Here is a 19,673-nt window from a genome sequence, read left to right on the forward strand (position 1 = left end):
CCTTGATGGAACCAGAATTTTCAGGGTGAGGGCCCCCATTGGGGTATGGGGGTGAAAATAAGCACCTAATGATTTTGGCTGTGGTTCCCCAGTCAGCAGCTGGGCAGCCTGAATGGCCATGGGGAGAAAGGCATGGAGAGGGCAGCCAGGAGCCCTGGGATAGGCATGGCTCCGGGAGCGGTGTCCAGCAGATGGCTGTTGTTTTCAGAGGATTCTTATTACTCTCCACAGGTGGTAGCTTGGGCTAGCCTGTAATTTTAAGGCCTGGGCTTCTCATTGCAGTGGCTTCTCTTGTTGCGGAGCATGGGCTCCAGAGAATTCGGGCTATGTGGGCTCAGTAGTTGTGGTTCCCAGGCTCTAGAGCACAGGCGCAGTGGGGATCTTCCCAGACCAGAGATCAAACCTGTGTCTCCTGTATTGGCAGGTGGCTTCTTATCCACTGAGCCACCAGGGAAGCCCTAAAATTCCACTCTTAACATTCATTCAGATCCCAGTTGGCTATTCTGGTTCAGCCCAGGCCCCAGCTCTCTGACCCAGAGAGAGCTGAGAAGCCCCAGGCCCTGTATGTTCCTCTCCTGAGTTCTTCTTCAAGGTGTTCCTCCAGCTCCAGGAGCCCCAAGCATGCCTGTGGGCATCTGAGTGGAAAGCTGGGTGTGGAGAGAGGGATGTGAGTGGTTCCCATTGTTTTCAGCCTTTAGAACCAGCACCCTGGGCTCAGCAGAGATCCTGGTGATGGTTCTAGAAGGTGTGGAGAAGAGACGAGCAGAACAGATCCAAGGAGGCAGCTAAAGGGCACACTTCCCAGTTTGGAGGGAGAACATCTCCCCAGGGAATCAGCCCCCTGCGGCAGGGAGCAGGGGGGCTCATGAGTGCTGGGTAAAGGTGAGGGTCGTCCGGAAGGAGCAGAGGGAAGGCAGGTGTGCTCCAAGTTGTCCACAGAGAAGTCAGCGCATACATGGGCCACGTTGGCCAGCATCTCATGGCTGTCCCTTCCCCATCCTCCCAGCCTGGGCCTGTGTTGGGAGAAATGCACAAAGGCAGGAGGCATGAGCGAGGTGCCAGCACCGAGGCAGTTGTGGGTGGCACAGGGCCACATGGATCTGAGCTGGGAGGGTCGCCTTGTTCAGGTGGGAGAGCGAGGCTCGGACGCGGCAGTGACCTGGTCGGTGTCCCTGTGCCATTGGTGATCATGGTTAAATAGCTATTGCTGTTGATGCCATGCCAAGGCAGAAATCTGGGCCTGGAGCTCCTGCCTTCTTCAATCCCTCTGTCCGTCTGTCAGTCCTGTCCTGTGCTTGCTACTATCCCAAGTCCTCCGCTTCCCTCCATCCCTGACCCCACCAGGTTCCCCAGGCCATCTCCACCTGTCTGCTTCCAGCCTTGCCTCCTCCCAGCCATCCCTCACCCCACCAGGGACCATCCTAGTCTACAGGCTGCGTTGCTTTAACCCTTTGTTACCCTCAGCATCAAGGTAAGTCTCCCTAACCTCCCTGACAAGGCCCTTCATGGGTTGGCCCCTGCCTGCTGCCCATCTCACCTCCAGCAGTCTGGACACACTCAGTTCCCCAGGCTAGGCACACTCTCACTGCCCACCTCTGCTCTTCACCTGCTGCACTCTTCATGTCTGAGCTCACAGGCCAGTTTCTCCAAGGTTCAAACCTTCCTTGAACCCCTCAAGACTGGCTGAGGAGCCTCTCTTTGGGGGACTTAGCATTCCGCATTGTTATGCTGGCCTGTCTCTTATCACCCAGAGTTGTGACTGCCTGTTGGCTGGTCTCATCCTCCCCAGACACTAAGCTCCACGCGGGTAGAGTGATACATGTCTTTCTTGGTTATGGTTGTCTCCCAGGGCCCAGAATGGTGTGTAGCACACAGTAGGCTTTCAGTAAGTATTTCTTCAATTAGTGAATGTGCCAGGCGGTCCCTGGCACTTTGATTGAAGCCCCTTATTCTCTCAGGTTTACGATGACCACACTCAAGGGTTAAGTGACTGGTGGAGCCCCCGTCTCTGCGAAGTGGCAGCCCTGAGTTACAGACCAGGCCTGACTCCACAGCCCCTGCTCCGAACCCCTGTGCTTGTGGGGTGGAACTGCAGTTCTGTGGTCTCTGCCAGACCCCCCGGCATGTTTAGAGACCAGGAGGGGCCGCAGTTACAGTGACCAGGGCACGGGGAGTGGCTGAAATCTCAGGCCACCTTTGAGGAGTTGTTTATTTTCTGAGCCAGACAGTTCCGATAACCCCCTGGTAATGCTGCTCTTTGATTCAGCCTGGTTCAACTGTGATCTGAGCTGGCCTATCAGGAGGACAGATTATTCTGTGGAATTTCTTCTTCCTTTTCTTCTTTAAAAGAGAGAAAACAGAGAAGACAGCGCCGTGGAATGCCAAGCTGCGAGGCTTCGGGGCACAGAGTGCAGCCAGCTGCGGGGGGACGCTGGTAGGCCAGGGACAGTCTGGACGTTTGGGTGGGCTGGAGGCCAGGCGTGTGTGGCTCAGGTGTGCCCTGTACAGATGACCCTGAATGCTGCCACCTGGCACACGGGTCCCAGGCAGCGTCTGGGGGAGGAGAGGCTTTAAAGTGGAGAGCAGTCTTTCAGAATCTGGGGCACTACGGGGCTGCAGGAGGCCTGTGCAGCACGGGTTGAAGGGAGAGCCACCTCCAGGCCAGCCCTGGGGTAGTGGGGAGGAGGAGGCTGGCTCAGCCGCGATTCAGGGCCTCTTTCCTGGCACAGCGCTGGTGAGGGTGGAGCTGTGCAGCGCTGAGAGCAGGAAGTCACCCCTGGGCCCCACTGCGGGAATCATCAGAATGAGCCCAGTATAGAGTAGTCTCCCTTCATTGTCCTGGACTCTGCCAGGTTGTCCCCGTATACAGGTGGTGGCTCGTGAACACCCACAGCAGCCCCCAGGCAGGGCAGGGTGTGAGGGGCACATGGAGGTAAATGCCTGCTCCCCTTCTCTCTGACCTCACTGTCAGGCTGGGGATGAGGATGAAACTATCTGACATTTGTCCCAAGTCACTGTCCCCTGCAGAGAGGCCACAGAGGGGTGGAGCCAGGGCAAACCTGGATATTCTCTCTCCAAACACACATCCCTTCCCTGTACCATCCTGTGGGGACCCTCCTGAGCCTCCCTTGTCCTCAGCTTGAACTTTCAGATGGCGATAATGTCCTTTCCTACTTGACCTCATACACAAGGATTTAGAATGCCTGAATAATTTAATCCCATGGGGATTTGCTTTAGAGGTTTGGTCCACATGAAGACACTGTGGCCAGGCAGATGAAGCATGGACTCTGGAGGGTTTCAGTGCTCTGATAGAATTTGGGCGTGGCTCCCTCCATGGCCTCCTTTCTTACCCTGAACTCCTAGGACTGGCAGGACGCCCATCTCAGGCATCACCAGAGGGTCTTCCCAAGGTGGACTGCCCCCAGCGTGGTGACTGGTTGTCCGTCCTTGGTGGGCCCTGCGGGACAGCGGTCTCCGTGCGATTCCCCTTTGTGTCCTCAGTGTATGGATTGCTGCAGTTTGGTTTCAAAGGCTGCTGGGGTCCTGGGGTTGTGTACAGGGGCAGAGCATTTGCAGAGGGCATCCTTGGGTGGTTAAACTCACTCAGTGATGGCAAGGGAAGAACAGGCAGCAAAGGCTGACCTAAGAATTTTAGGGAAAGAACTGATGTACTATGACTCTAAAGGAGAGTGTGATTCTCCTTAGTCAGAATCTGAAAAGCATGAGACAAAGCCGAGGCTGCCATCTTGTTGGTATGGGAAGGCTCTGTGGTGCCGGGACATGTGGCCTCTTAGGTCCCAGATGGGTGATCTTGTGCAAGCTGCTTCCTCTCTCTGTGTTCCTGGGTCATCTCGAGGGTTTTTTTAGCGGCAGCATTTTGGTTCCAGGGCCAGAGTCATGAACTGGCCTGGGATTCCTGCCTCTAAGCGCACCTGGGGCGGGAGCAGGTGGGCTCACTTTGGTCTTCTTGCACTTACGTGGCCTGCTCCATGGTTCGAACTGGCCTGATGAAACTCACACCCCACCCCCAGTCTTGGTGTGTGGAATCCCCTCTCCTGTCTTCTGCTCTGCCAACCAGTCCTCTTCTGAGCACCAGAGTGCTCAGAAAATCCATTCTCTGAGTTCTTTCTCACTGCTGCTCTGAACTTGGTGTGAGCACCCCATAGGCTCCACTCATTCCCAGGTCCTGCTGGGAACACAGTGCTAAGTAGGGAGGGCTCTTCCTTCTGCTCCACCTCTGGGCATAGCCTCACAGGAGGGCTGTGTGACCACAAGGACATTACTCAACCGCTCTGAGCTTTCATTTCCTTATGTGTAAGGTGGAAATAGTACTGGCCAGAGCTGCTGTCATGAGGGATTGAGAGAATGTGTGTAAAGCTGAGTGAGGGCTGTAATGAGTGGCGTCAGCTAATTCCCTCCTCCTTGTTATTCCCAGTACAGTGTGTGGTCTGCACTAGGCTTTGAACAGGTATTTACTGAATACTTAGAGGTATGGGTGATCCTCGCTTCTGAGAAGGAGTTGATGAGGGCAGAGACCTCTGGGGAAACTGGAGGAGAGATCCCAGTGTCGTCTCGATGGGGCATGGGTGGGATGCTCCCTGGTCGCCTTGCTGGCTGTGGGGCTGAAGCCACGTCTGTGCCCCGTGACCTGCAGAAGAGCTGGCTACCGGCTTGTGTGTATGTGTTGAGGACAGGGTGCCCTGTGGCTGAGGGCAGATTTGGAGGTGGTCTGGCTTCAGGGTCCCTCATCTTCTCTTCTGCTTTGATCCCCACTCCCATGGCAATTCCATGGTAGCTGGTAAAGAATCTGCCTGCAGTGCAGGAGATCCTGGTTTGATTCCTGGGTCCGGAAGATCCCCCAGAGAAGGGATAGGCTACCCACTCCAGTATTCTTGGACTTCCCTGGTGGCTCAGACAGTAAAGAATCCACCTGCAATGCGGGAGACCTGGGTTCAATCCCTGGGTTGGGAAGATCCCCTGGAGGAGGGCATGGCAACCCACTCTAGTATTCTTGCCTGGAGAATCCCCATGGACAGGGAAGCCTGGCAGGCTGCAGTACATGGGGTTGCAAAGGGCTGGACACAACTGAGCGACTAAGCACAGCACAACTGATGGCATAAAGTCCTGGGGAAATGGGGGATTTTCCTGCCTTGCCTGCTCCTGCACAGCTGTTCAGACAGCGCACCCGGAGAGAGAGGAGATTGGCAGGTTTCAGCAACATCCAGGGAAACATCAGGAAGGGAGGGAAGGAGGGAGGCAAAAAGATAGGAACAGTCCATCCCTATTTCCTGGAAACTGTATTTACGAGCACCCGAAAAGGACCAAAGTATAGGGACTCGGCAGAAACAAATACTGTACAGCTATTGCCCTGTGTGCTGCCCTATCCCCCGCCATCCCCTGACAAACATTGCTGGAGGTGCCCCTAGACAAATGGTGGGGCTTTGCTGGTGCATAGAAGTGGGTTTTGAAACAACAACAAATCCCTGTTGTACTCACAGGGTGCTGCTGCATTTAAAGAGGGATTGATTTTTGGAGTTTGGTGATCACTACACTGTCTTGAAGTTCATTCCCAAAGTTTCATGGATGGTGAATCCTAGTCCTGGCTCAGAACCATAGGCTTTCAAAGAAGGAAAGGGTCCAGACCTGATGGATCCACTTAACAGGCACAGGAATGAGGCTCTGGTAGGGAAGTGACTCGCCCAAGGTTGCCTGCTGGTGGGTCAGAGCCAGTGAACGGGGTTTAGGGTCCCTGCTCACCGCACACCCGGCCCGGGTGGTGGGGAGTGGGAGAGTGGGGGTAGTGTGTGTGTGCTGCGGACAATCTGTACTGCTTCTCACTGAACATGATGTGTGTCCTTGGCTTCCATCATCTCTGATGGTATTGTTTTGCCTGCCTTATTTCATAAAATCCTCACAACCTGTTTCCATGTGGGGAGCCTGAAGCACAGAATGCTTTAGCACCTTGCTCAGGGTAGTAGTAAGCAGAGGACCAGGATATGAATTCAGACTGTCTGCCCCAGAGCCTGCATTTTTTTCTTAAAAAAATTCATTTATTTTTAATTGAAGGATAATTGCTTTACAATATTGGTTTGATTTCTGCCATACATCAACATGAGTTAGCCAGAGGTGTACATAGGTCCCCTGCCTCTTGAACCTCTTTCCCACCTCCCACCCTTTCCCACCCCTCTAGATTGTTACAGAGCCCCAGTTGGAATTCCCTGAGTCATAGAGCAAATTTCCATTGGCTATCTGTTTTACATATGATAGTGTATATGCTTCCATATCACACTCTCCGTTCATCTCACTGTCTCCTTCCTCCGCCCCCAACCCTTGTCCATAAGTCTGTTCTATATGTCTGTGTCTCCACTGCTTCCCTGCAAACAGATCCATCAGTGCCATCCTTCTAGATTTCATATATATGCGTTCATATATATTATTTGGTTTTTTCTCTTTCTGACTTACTTCACTCTGGATAGTAGGCTCTAGGTTTGTCCACCCCACTAGAGCTGACTCAAATGCGTTCCTTTTCATGGCCGAGTAGTATTCCCTTGTATGTATGTACCACAGCTTCTTTATCCATTCATCTGTTGATGGACATCTAGGTTGCTTCCATGTTCTAGCTATTGTAAATAGTGCTGCAGTGAACATTGGGGTACATGTGTCTTTTTCAGTTTTGGTTTCCTCAGGATATATGCCTTGGAGTGGGATTGCTGGGTCATATGGTAGTTTTATTCCTAGTTTTTTAAGGAGTCTCCATAATGTCTTTGGAGAAGGCAATGGCAACCCACTCCAGTACTCTTTCCTGGAAAATCCCATGGATGGAAGAACCTGGTAGGCTGCAGTCCATGGGGTCGCTGAGGGTCGGACACAACTGAGTGACTTCACTTTCACTTTTCACTTTCATGTGTTGGAGAAGGAAATGGCAGCCCACTCCAGTGTTCTTGCCTGGAGAATCCCAGGGACTGCTGAGCCTGGTGGGCTGCCATCTATGGGATTGCAGAGTCGGACACGACTGATGCGACTTAGCAGCAGCAGCAGCCATAATGTCTTCTACAGTGGCTATATCAATTTACATTCCCACCAGCAGTGCAAGAGGGCTCCCTTTTCTCACGCCCTCACTAGCATTTGTTGTTTGGGGATTTTCTGATGACGGCCATTCTGACCAGTGTGAGGTGGTATCTCATTGTAGTTTTGACTTGCATTTCTCTAATAATAAGCAATGTTGAGCATCTTTTCATGTGTTTATTAGCCATCTCTAAGTCTTCCTTGGAGAAGTATCTGTTTAGGTCTGTTGCCCACTTTTTGATTGGGTTGTTTGTTTTTCTGGTATTGAGTTGTATGACCTGCTTGTATATTTTGGAAATTTTTTGTTTTTTAATAATTTTATTTATTTATTTTTGGCTGTACTGGGTCTTCATCGCTGTGTGGGCTTTTCTCTAGCTGTGGAGAGCAGGGGGCTGCTTTTTAGTTGCGATGTGCAGACCTCTGATTGCAGCGGCTTCTCTGGGGGCTTCTCTTGTTGCAGGGCACTGGCTCTTGACCCAGGGGCTTCAGGAGTTGCAGCACTGGATTCTAGAGCAAGGACTCAGTAGTTGTGGTGCATGGCCTTAGTTGCTTGGCAGCATGTGGGATCCTCCAGGACTAGGGGCCGAACCCACATCTCCTGCATTGGCAGGCAGATCCTTACCACTTAGCCACCAGGGAAGCCCCAGAACCTGCATTCTTAACCCCATCATGAACTGGAACATTTTTAAAGTCAGTGAACAACTGATACATACCTGCCTCTCTCTCCACCCTAGACTGACTTCTGACCTCTGGGGAAGGAAGCTGGCAGATCTGGGCCCTCCCTCCTGGCATCTTCAGCACTCTGCTTCCAGGAAGCATCTCCCCAGTGGTCCCTCCAAGACCCTGACAGAGTGAGAAAGCTCAGCAAATATTAGCATAAAATTTGCAAGTGGCCATGCCACCTATTCGGAGAAGGCAATGGCATCCCACTCCAGTACTCTTGCCTGGAAAATCCCATGGATGGAGGAGCCTGGTGGGCTGCAGTCCATGGGGTCGCTAAGAATCAGACATGACTGAGTGACTTCACTTTCACTTTTCACTTTCATGCATTGGAGAAGGAAATGACAACCCACTCCAGTGTTCTTGCCTGGAGAATCCCAGGGACGGGGAGCCTGCTGGGCTGCCATCTATGGGGTCACACAGAGTCGGACACGACTGAAGTGACTTAGCAGCATGCCACCTATTTCATGGCCATTTACAGGATAAAATAATATCACTGCTGTTCATGCGGTTTTTATTTCTTTTAAAATTATTTAAAATACCCTGTTTTTTTTTTTTTTTTTTTTTTTTGAGTAAATCCTCAGCATCAGCACCACCTGGGAGCTTGTCAGAAATGCAGCTTCTGAATGAAGATCTGCATTTTAACCAGATCCCAGGTGAGCCCCCGGCACAGTGACATCTGAGAAGTATTGTTGGCCATGAGAGGTACCTGAGGGGTGGGGCCTGTGTCTGGCCCATTGCTGTCCTTCTCCCCGCCCCCCCCAACCCCAGTGCCTTGCTGTGTGCCTGACAGGTGGGATATCCCCATGTTTGTGTCAATATGCCGATCACTTGTTCTACCCTTGACCAAGACCCATGCCACAGTGTGCAGGAAGGCAAGCAGGAGCAGGCACAGGCAGTGGTCAGCCCAGATGAAGTGGAGGGTTCACAGGTTGCTTCTGGGCTTAAGAAGTAACACATTTTCCTGGAGCTCGGTGGCCTTTGTGCCCCTGTCAGCCATGCCAGGGTGTGAAGGGTACTGGGCTAGATTGAGCTTAATTCAGACACAAGGTTAAATTCCACCCATGTCCCTCCCCATCAGCCTTACCACACACGCCTCCATAGGTTCTGCTCGGTGTCCCGGAAAACACCCAGGATGTGTTTTCCTGCCATCCTGGGCACTTCTCTCCCATGTCCCCTAGTGCCGCGGGGCTCTCGGGAGCAGTGAGCCACTTCTGAAGGTGACTCTCTCTGGCTTAGTCTTCACCCTGATGAAAGCCCCTCCCTCATCAGACTTCTGGGAAAGGGCAGAATTGTGGAGCTGAGCTGAGGCCCCCTGAATGAGTCATGACCAGCCCAGCCTGCTGGCTGCAGGCCAGCAGTCACCTGGTTGGTTCCAGGGCTCACACCGGATTTGAGTTGCTCCCTAGCAGTGATGTACAAGCCCCACTACTTGGAGGCCAGGGGCTCTTCCGGGGTCAGCATTGGGAAGGGCATTGTCCACAGCATGGTGGGCACCACTGAGTCATTTTACCATCTGGGGGTCTTCATGGCTTACCTTTGTCATACCTGCATCTCATCACAGGTGTGGATTCCTGAGCTAATGAGACCAACTTTTCTCCCTTGCCTTCTCTGTCCTCACACTGAGAGGGACCTGGCTCCCCACAGAGAAGACCCCTGTGGCCCCAGCTCAGAGGTCTCAGGGTGCTCTCTCCCTGAACTGCCTTTCTGAATTGTTCCACCAACCTCATCAACATCCTCCTCTTTTAAATCTCAGCCATCTGATTTTACAGTCTCTTATTCCCTTGTTCGTTCATTCTATAATCCATTCATCCACCCATTCATTTGAAACTTAACACTGTCGTGTTCCAGGTGAGGTGCTGGGGGGAGGCAGTTTAGACTGGGTGGGGAACTAGGGGAGCCAGAAGAGATTGACAACCTAGAAAACAGGGAGGGTTGGTCCCAGAGACTCCCAAGGTGCCAATGGGCAGCTTCCATGGGGGTGAGGGCAGGACAGGTGGTCAGAGGGGAAGTATCTCTGCTCCCTGGCCCTGGTGGAGCGTGCCTTCTTTTCTTAAATTTTTTCAAAAAATTTTTGGCTGCACTGTTCAGCATATAGGGTCTTTGTTCCTCAACCAGGGATCAAACTTGCACCCCCTGCATTAGGAGCATAGAGTCTAAACCACTGGACTGCCAGGGAAGTCCCAATGATGTGTTAATTTTTGCTGTACAGCAAAATGATTCAGTTATAATAGAACCTTGTTGTTTATCCATTTCTACACATAACAGCTTGCATCTGCTAATCCCAAACTCCCAATCCATCTCTCCCGCTCCCCTCTTCCCCCTTGGCAACCACAAGTCTCTATGTCTGTGAGTTTGTTTCTGTTTCCATAGATAAATTCATTTGTGTCATGTTTTAGATTGTACATTATCAGTGATCTCATGGTATTTGTCTTTCTGACTTAGTATGATAATTTCTAGGTCCATTCATGTTGCAGCAAATGGTATTATTTTGTTCTTTCTTATGGCTGAGTAGTATTCCATTGTATATGTGTACCACATCTTTATCCATTCATCTGTTGATGAACGTTTAGGTCGTTTCCATGTCTTGGCTATTGTGAATAGTGCTACTGTGAACATAGGGGGTGCATGTATCTTTTTGAATTATGGTTTTGTCTGGATATATGCCCAGGAATGGGATTGCTGGAGCATATAACAACTCTATTTTTAGTATGAACCCCCTTACTGTTTTCCATAGTGGCTGCACCAATTCACATTCCCACCAAAAGTGTAGAAGGGTCCCCTTTTCCCCACACCCTCTCTAGCATTTATTATATAGACTTTTTAGTGATGGCCATTCTGCATGGTATGAGATGATACCTCATTGTTGTTTTGAATTTCATTTTTCTAATAATTAGTGTTGAACATCTTTTCATGTACCTATTGACTACCTATGTGAAGAAAGCTGAGCACTGAAGACTTGATGCTTTTGAACTGTGGTGTTGGAGAAGACTCTTGAGAGTCCCTTGGACTGCAAGAAGATCCAACCAGTCCATCCTAAAGGAGATCAGTCCTGGGTGTTCATCGGAAGGACTGATGCTGAAGTTGAAACTCCAATACTTTGGCCACCTCATGCGAAGAGTTGACTCATTGGAAAAGACCCTGATGCTGGGAGGGATTGGGGGCAGGAGAAGGGGACGACAGAGGATGAGATGGCTGGATGGCATCACTGACCTGATGGACATGAGTTTGAGTGAACTCCAGGAGTTGGTGATGGACAGGGAGGCCTGGCATGCTGTGATTCATGGGGTTGCAAAGAGTCAGACACGACTTAGCGATTGAACTGAACTGTTAAATATTTGATTACTGATTGGATCTTCTCAGTTCAGTGTGCTCTATGGTATTCCTGCCTGTCTCATGTAGGACTTGGAGACGTGGCAAAGTGGACTTCAGGACCTCTCTCTGCTGACTGATCAGTGCTGATAAGGGGCCCCCGTCAGTCCTACCACTGACAACCTGTATGACTTTGTGGACATTTCTTACACTCTCTGACCAGCATGGTTAGAGACCTACCTGTTTCAGGCCTTGCTAGCAGGGAATCCTAACAAGGTCACCTGGTAGCAAGAAGCACCCTGGGGAGACAGGCAGTTTAAAGCTTCATGGGGCCCACAGCTCCCAGCGATCCATGTCCTCTCCAGTTCGACCCCACAAGGTGGTTTTCCTGGAGAGTAAAGGGTGAGACCCGTCCCACAGAACCCAGCTCAAGGCTGAGTGGCAGTGCCACTGCTCTGAGGTCAGTCCTGCATGCCCCAGAACTGTCCCCTGTCACCTTGCAGGACTGGGGCTGGGTGAAACACGGGGCTGCTCTTGAGCATGGGTCTTTCCTCTCAGAGGACTGGAAAAGAGGGCCCCTTCCAAGTCAAACAAGAGCTGACTGACCTGGGACACAAGCACAGGCATGAGGAAGGTATGATAGAGTTTCCTGACCCAGCCTTTGTTGATTAGGCAGCGAGCTTCTCCAAGTGGATGCCGGCCTCTTGTGTTCCTTAAAGAACACAGCTCGAGGGATGCTTAGCAGTGGGATGGGATGTGGTGGGTGAGCCATGGTGAGACGTACTGTGAGTGGGGCCATCCTTGTGAATCCCCAAACTACAGTGGAGCCTTCTTGGCCTGCGAACCTATGGCCTGAGCTAAGCCTGTCAGCACAGGCTTCTCGAACCTTCTCAGGGGGATGTTGTGCAGACTATCTGGGCCTCGTGAGTGTCCCCATCTTTGCTTCTCCCCTCTTGGAAGTTAAAGTAGAAAACTGAGCCTTAGGTGGTGAGAAGGGCCAACCCAGGAGACAGCAATCATGAAGAAACAGGGAGGCAGAGGATCTGTGATTTGGGGTGGTGGGAGGAGGAGAAAGGCGATTCATGGCAACTGGGTTCTTTTCTGCAGAAGGTGAGCTTCAGGTTCTTAGGCCAGGGTCTCTCTTGACAGATTTGTTGGAGTGACCTCAGCAATGATTATCAGGGGAAAGGCCTGAGGGAGAAGATGGCTCAAAGTTACTTCAAATACTCCTTCCCATAAAGATGAGTTTTCCTCACTACAGTTAGTCCACTAGCTTTTAATAGTCCTTTTTAGAGTTATTAATTAGGATGTATTTGATATAAAAATTTAGAAAATGCATCTCCCATAAACTAGAAGAACGTGGTTGAAGGTTCCTCATTTGTGCTTTCCCAGAAAGCCTCTTTGGCTTCTGGAAGGACTTGCTATGTTCAACGGATCATCTGCCCCGGGGCTCATTTTACAGTTAGGATTATTTCTAAAGAGGAAGAAACCTTATCCCCTCCCTTGTGGGTCTCCAGGTGACCATGTGGGGGGCAGGGGGACAAGCCTCCACACAGGCCCAAAGGCAACAATTAGGCAGTGTAACACAGCTCGGTGTGGGCATGGTGGTTATCCTGAGAAACTTCTGGAAGCTTTCAGAACCCATCCCTTCATTCATACCGAGGTTTCCTGCAGCCTCAGCAAGTGCCACTGGCAGTGCCTGTGAATATATGTGGTCGGCCCAGGACCTGTGAGGAAGGCAAGGGTCTGGGGGGCTCTCCAATTCCCCCCACCCAGTCAGTGAAGCACCAGCAGCAGCTGCATCACCTGATGGCCTGGTCCCAGCACCTGTGGCCTTGGGGTGTGCTAGCCAAATTGAGAAATAAGATTGCAGTCAATGTGCTGCTCCTTGGAATATCAGCCCATGGTAGAATCTGAGGCACAGATGAAAAGGGACTTTGGAGATGAGAGGATCCAAGTTGGGGCCCTGGGCCAACAATAAGGGCCTCTGTTCCCCCTTGTTAATGTGAAGGCGGTGATGCCTCTGTACTCCTGGGAGAGGAGCGAGGAAGAGAATTGTCAGAGGGCTCTGCAGCCCCGGCATACTGCAGCAGGTGAGGAACTGGGGACCCCACCCTGTCAGGCCGGTTCCTGTGGTGGGATCAGACCCTTTCTGTGAATGCTCATCCCTTCACGTCCCTGGATCACTCTCCACCCCCAGGCTGGGGCAGTTCCTCCATAAGAACCAGTTGCTGTAGAGGCCAGAGAACTCCATCATCACTCTAAGCAGCTGCTCTGCTTTTCAGGGTTCATCTTGGGGTAGTACGAATGCTTTAAACAAGGGCAATAATTTTCTACTTAGAGGGCCACTGGTTCATTTTCAGGCTGTGTTTCTGCTTCCCACTCCCTGGGTGGCTTGTATTTTCAATTTCCTGTCCCTCCCTTGCTTCGTACATATCACAATGCTCTGATGTCCCAGACCTGGTTCTTTCTGGCTCTTTGTTAGGAAGTGCCTCTTTGTCTGGATTAAGCAGCGGTGCTAGGTGGCATGTTCCCAAAGAGCCACTGGAGTTATGGTCTCTGCCTGGAAGAACGTTCTGTCCATCTTTCCACCTCTGGCCCCACCCTCCTGAGCCAGCAGCTTCAGTGCCAGGTTACTCTGGTATAGAGAAGAAGAATTGGGGGAGCTTCCCTGCTGAGGTTGGTAAGGGTGCCCTAGGGCTACTGCTGGTCCCTCTGCTTCCCAGCTTGCTCGAGAGTCGAAACCCTTCTGAAACTTTTTTAAACATCCAAGAACCCTTTCATGGGTCCCTGCTCCTCACTCTCTCCCAAAATAGACCTGGCAGCAGTGAATCCAGAGAAGCAGCAGGTTTTTTCCTCGGCAGCAACAACTTTGCGTCCTGACTTTGTTTCCCTGCCCCTGGTGCCAGGTGATATTGAAGGCCACGGAGCCTGAGCTGCCCTGACCTTTCCCTCAGTCCTGGTACAGCAGAGCCAGGGCCATGCTGGGTGCTGAGGAAGCAGAGGCGATGGTGGCCACAGAGGTGACCCTCATGCTCACACCACCAGCCCGAGCCACGTTCCCCTGCCCTGCCCTGTGGGAGTGGAGGACAGAACTGGGGGGGAAGGACAGGGAACCGGTGAGCTTGATGAGGTATGAGGTGTCCAGGGGCAGCACGAGCACTGGCCCCGCCTCTCCACTGCCACCTTCTCCCTTCCTCCGGGTGTCTCTTCTCTGGGGGGTAAATCTTACATCTTGGCAAGATAACAACCCTCCCCTTAAAAAAGACAGAGGGAAAGAAAAGCCCTATGCCCAAGGTGACATGTAACTTATATTTGGAACCCAAATGTTTCAATGGATGACCAAACATCCTGGTTTGCCTGAGACTAGGACTCAGGGTTTCTCAGGACATGGACAGCTGGTCACCCTGCTTTTGAAAATGAAAAGGTACATGACTATTCATTCAATTTACAATGCTTTGATTTTCCTTACAATTTCTTCTTTGACCAATGGATTGTTTAAAGGTGTGCTGCTTAATTTCCAAATATTTAGAAATTTTCTCTAGTTTTTTTATTTCAAGTGCAATTCCATTTTGGTTTGGGAACATTCTTTATATGATTTTTAACCTTTTTCAATGTATTGAGACTTGTTTTGTCATCCATCATATGGTCTATTTTGGTGAATGCTCCATTTGCAGGAGAAAAGAATATGTGTTCTGCTGTTGCTGGGTAGAGAGTTCCACAAATGTCAACTAGGTCAAGTTGCTTGATAGCTTTGTTCAGATCTTCCACATCCTTTGTCTTCTTGCTCTACAAGGTACTGAGCATGGGGTAATAACATTTCCAGCTAGAATAGCAAAACAAACCCAAACACTCCTGATTGGAAGGTTCTTGAAATTAACCATTTGGAGGAAATATGGTAAAATGAACTCACAGTTGTCAAACTGCATTCTAACCTCGCTATGATACTATTACTGCAGGCTTTAGTGGCTAGAAAGATCTAGCATCTCTGTTTGCTTTGGAAGCTTATTTTTGCCAAGGTTGTTATCACCAAGCAGGCGCCAGAGCTCTGTTCCACTCACAGTTCAACTACGGTGAAATTCAGACAATGAACTTGTGTACTCCCCTTGTAAGAATGTCCAAACGGAATGCTTTGCCCTGGCCAGGAGCAAAGTCTCGGCCCCTTTTGATATGTGAGACCTCAAGGAAGCTTTCTCTATTCCCAGACTTGGAGAATTGTGTTGAACTGGAAAATGGATCAGGGAGGCCCACCCCAGGCCAGGCCTCTGGCTTTCTTTCCACTGCAGTGTCCACTTCACCGCCCAGTTCCTCCCTCTGATTGGTCGGGGGAGCTGCTAAAAGGGAGGCCAGAGGGTGGCCTTGCCGTGATGCATTCCACCCTACAGGCTCTAGGGAAGAGGCAAAGCTGGTAAAGCAAAGCAAGGTCCACTCCTGCTCTTGCCCATGACACAGGACCTTCTGTCTCTCCTCCTTCCTCCAGGTTGCAGGTCTGGCTGCTCTGCCTGCATCTCTGTGGGTGTGGAGCCTGGGGCTCTCTGGTCCTTCCTGTCCCCACCCCATGCTGGAACTTGATATTAAAGAGGCCAGAGAACAGAGTGGGTAGTGCTCTCACCCCATCACCCACAGAGAGGTTTCTGGGTCTGACTTCCCTTCTCCAGATGGAAGCATTTGGCCCCTTGGTTCTAATATCCCATGAGCTGTATACATAGACTGGACCCAGAGGGATGGTATGGGGAGGGAGGAGGGAGGAGGGTTCAGGATGGAGAACACATGTATACCTGTGGCGGATTCATTTTGATATTTGGCAAAAATAATACAATTATGTAAAGTTTAAAAATAAAATTAAAAAAAAAAAGAAAGAAAAAAAAATAAATAAATCTGCCTAGAGAGAGACTGAGATTGAGTCATGCCATTCTCTAAAACTGCCATAATTCCACCTGGCTGTCCTGGGCTTCCCAGGTGGCTGAGGGGTAAAGAATCCACCAGCAATGTAGGAGATGTGGGTTTGATCCCTGAGTTGTGAAGATTCCCTGGAGGAGGAAATGGCTACCCACTCCAGTATTCTTGCCTGGGAAAAATCCCATGGACAGAGGAGCCTGGTGGGCTACAGTCCATGGGGTCACAGTCGGACACAAATGAGTGACTAAACCACCACCACCCGGCTGTCTGACAGCTGCTTTCACTCTGGCTCATGCGTGTGCCCTGAGCAGTTTCAGAAATGCTAGGTGTGGGGTCTTAATAAAGAGGTTTGTTCTAAAGCAAAAAATGATTTTGATTCAGCCTATGTTTAATTCTGTCTATACCTGATCACCATTCAGAATTGCTCCCCCAGTTCTCTCTCTTCTCTCATTTTCACAATCACAAACAAAAACAGGGGTGGAAGATTCAACCTAGATTGTTGCTGTCCTCAAAAGTGGACACTGGCAGAGGAGGCCTGGGTTGAGTCCCTGCTTGTGCTGCTTGCTGGTTGTATGGCTTTGGGCAGGTCCCTGACCTCTCTGTGCAGTATGAGGCTGACGTATTGTCTCTGAGAGCACCTGTCTCTAGGGTGCAGTGCCTGGCGCTCCCTAAGTCTGTACAGATGAAATGGATGGAGACAAGTAATCACAGGGTTCTGGGAAGAACACTGAGGCTGGGACTCAGGAGACGACTTGGCCTGGTTCTACCTCCTACTGGGGGCATGAGGCAGATTCTGAACCTCAGACTGTCTCAGGTCTGGTGGCTGTAAAACTGCAGTGACAGTGGGCCCTCCCTCTGGGGTGTTTGTGAAGACCCAGGGAAATGAGCTCGCAGACTGTTTCTCACACGCACATCAGGCTAAATCTGTTCTCTTCCCCCTCCCTAGGCACACATTCTGGCAGTTCCGGCATGATAACCCCAAGACGCGGGTCGGGAGCCCTCCCCCCGAGGGGCTCCCAGGCTTCAACAGCGGGGTGATGCTGCTCAACTTGGAGGCCATGCGCCAGTCCCCGCTGTACGACCGCCTGCTGCAGCCGGCGCAGGTGCAGCAGCTGGCTGACAAGTACCACTTCCGGGGTCACCTCGGGGACCAAGACTTCTTCACCATGATCGGCATGGAACACCCTGAGCTCTTCCACGTGCTGGACTGTACCTGGAACCGGCAGCTTTGCACCTGGTGGAGGGATCATGGCTACAGCGACGTCTTCGACGCCTACTTCCGGTGCGAGGGCCACGTCAAGATCTACCACGGGAACTGCAACACCCCGATCCCAGAGGCCTAGGCCCCGCCCCGCCCGCCGTGCCCTCGGGCTCAGAATCTGGGCGCCTCTCGTGCAGGCCTGGGACAGCGTTTGGACTCCTAGAGAGACACTGCAGGACGTCCTTGTGATCAGGTGCTGCGGCTCTCCCACCCAGGGGTGCTGTCTGAGGCCGCCCGGGGATGCCTGGCCTGCACCCCACTGGTGCTCTGGACCTTTTGCCTCCAGGAGCCAGACGTTGTGAAGAACACACACACAGACCTCTTCGAGTGGGGTAGGAAGCAAACGTTTGAAAAGAAGGAAGAAAACAAAACGGTGCCCCTTGCCTTCAGCCCCCAAAGGCTGGAAATCCTTTTAAGAACTGGGCTTTCATAGACCAAATATAAATTTACTTTAAATTGACAGGCGAGACAGAACAAACAGTACTGCTGTAGCTCCTAGTGAGCTCAAAATGCGTGAGCCAGGGTTTTAACAACCATCCCAGAGTTTAAGCATCCAAAGGAATGCTAGCCCTCACACACACACTTGGGAGGCTGTGTGGTTATTCTCACAATGCTCATGGCGCCTGGTGTAGGTGTAAAGGTCACCACCAGCTGCGGCCACATAAGAAACCTGGTCTCATTATTTGAGCCTTCACAGCGTTCATCTCCCAACTGCATCACAGAACCTCATTATTCCTTAATCATCCAAGCCAACTCCAGGTGATCAGACTCTGCTCAGAGAGCAAATCTGCCATCAAGGAACAGTGGTTGGCCAGCCCCAAGGACAGGATTGTCTGGATTGGGAAGACTCATTCCAAAGGGAGCTAGCCCAGCGGTACCTGAATGTAACCTTGTGACTTGGCAGGGATGTTCAGACTTATAAGCATACTAACCTTTCATTCAGAAGAATCATCCTCGTGACTTTATTGCACCAGGTGAGACCCCATACCTTAGAAGAAAATTAGGCTGTCATTTCTTGGTTTCTGCTTTCTGAGTTCTCCTGTAAGTGAGCTGTAAACGTGAAGCCCATAGTGGTCCATTCTGTATAATCCAGCTGAGGTCCTTGGGGAAGAAATGTTGGCTTTCATCTTATATCAGTTTCATTTACTTTTTTTTTTTCTACCATGAGTGAGAATAGTTAATAAATAATCTTTGAGAACACAGTGATTTATGCTGTTTGCTCTCTGATCAGTTTCCTGAAGGACCTGAATCAAGACTGTGATCAGTGTCATTCAGAGTCTCCCTCCCCACATGACTATCTAAGCGGACTTACAAGTAGGTCTCTAGGGCCTAAGAGGGAGAATGTCTGAAGAAGGTTTTCTGGACTCAAAACAGAGAATCATTTCATTCTAGGTATTGGCAGGCCTGTCTGCTTCTGGGAGCAAAACTGCCCCCATCAGTTCTCATCTGCTTACCCCTAAGTATCTGGCTATGTCGTCCCCTGATGAAATGGCGCACATGTCTCTACTAACTCAGTTCTGACAGAACAGGACTGTTCTGTTAGGTACTTGACTTCCTAGTTAGAGCCACCGAATATTGAATGCCTGCTGTGTGCCAAGCATTGTATTATGTGTGTGATCACACACACTAAGATTCATGAACGTAATTCAGATTCCAAAATTTATTGTAAAAAAATAACAAGAGATGTGGACAGAGTCATTGTTTATCACAACCTTTTTTATAATAGAAAAAAATTGGCAGTAACAAAACGCTGAATAGCAGAGTGGATAAGTAATGTGTGTTATAGCTGTATAATGGAATACATTAGGCATTACAATTTTCTTTTGAAAAATAATGCCTTGGAAAATGCTTATAATATGCTATTAAGAATGCAAAATATAAAATTATATGTATTAATGATCCTAATTTTATTTTTTAAATTACATATTTGGTATGTAAATATATTGAGACAGAGCCTGTTCTGTTTCATTAGTTCAATGCCTAAAAAAATCATGTTTCAAACACATTAAAAAACAATTATTTTAATGGGGAAAAGTGAATGAAACACTAGAGGATTTTAGACTCGTAATAGCAAAGTATTTTTCCTGAAGTAGTTTCAGTAGTTAAGATGTTTCTATAGCTTGAGTGGACTTTATCATTGCAAGGAAAAAGCAATAAACTGATCAAAACGGGCACAAGCCAAACAAAATCTTGTTTACCTTTGCGATTACCTAAGCAGGAGCTTCCCCCTTCTCTGTCTTGAATAACCTGGACCTTACAACTCCATGGTGAACAGCAAAATAACAACAGGAAACCCAGCCAGAACAACAAAACCATCATGTGCTCCCAAGTTTTTCCACGAGCAACTCTTTGACAAATCCTGGAAGGCTTGTTCCTGACTGGGATCCTGTTATAAGCAAGGCCACCCACCCCAGTA

General features: G+C 50.2%; 1 protein-coding gene across 5 annotated transcripts in view; it reads left to right on the plus strand.

The window, feature by feature from the left end:
* XXYLT1 (xyloside xylosyltransferase 1) overlaps nucleotides 1–18,460 on the plus strand; it is a 179,152-nt gene extending 160,692 nt beyond the window's left edge. For all 5 annotated transcript variants that reach the window (XM_006071656.4, XM_044943328.2, XM_044943332.2 and 2 more), the window contains one exon: nucleotides 16,943–18,460. In XM_006071656.4, the coding sequence (XP_006071718.1) occupies nucleotides 16,943–17,339 (397 nt within the window). In that variant the 3' untranslated portion in view covers nucleotides 17,340–18,460. The remainder of the gene's footprint in view (nucleotides 1–16,942) is intronic.
* Nucleotides 18,461–19,673: the final 1,213 nt, after the last annotated feature.

Source organism: Bubalus bubalis, chromosome 1 (assembly GCF_019923935.1).
Source record: "Bubalus bubalis isolate 160015118507 breed Murrah chromosome 1, NDDB_SH_1, whole genome shotgun sequence".
NCBI classification, from domain to species: Eukaryota; Metazoa; Chordata; class Mammalia; order Artiodactyla; family Bovidae; genus Bubalus; species Bubalus bubalis.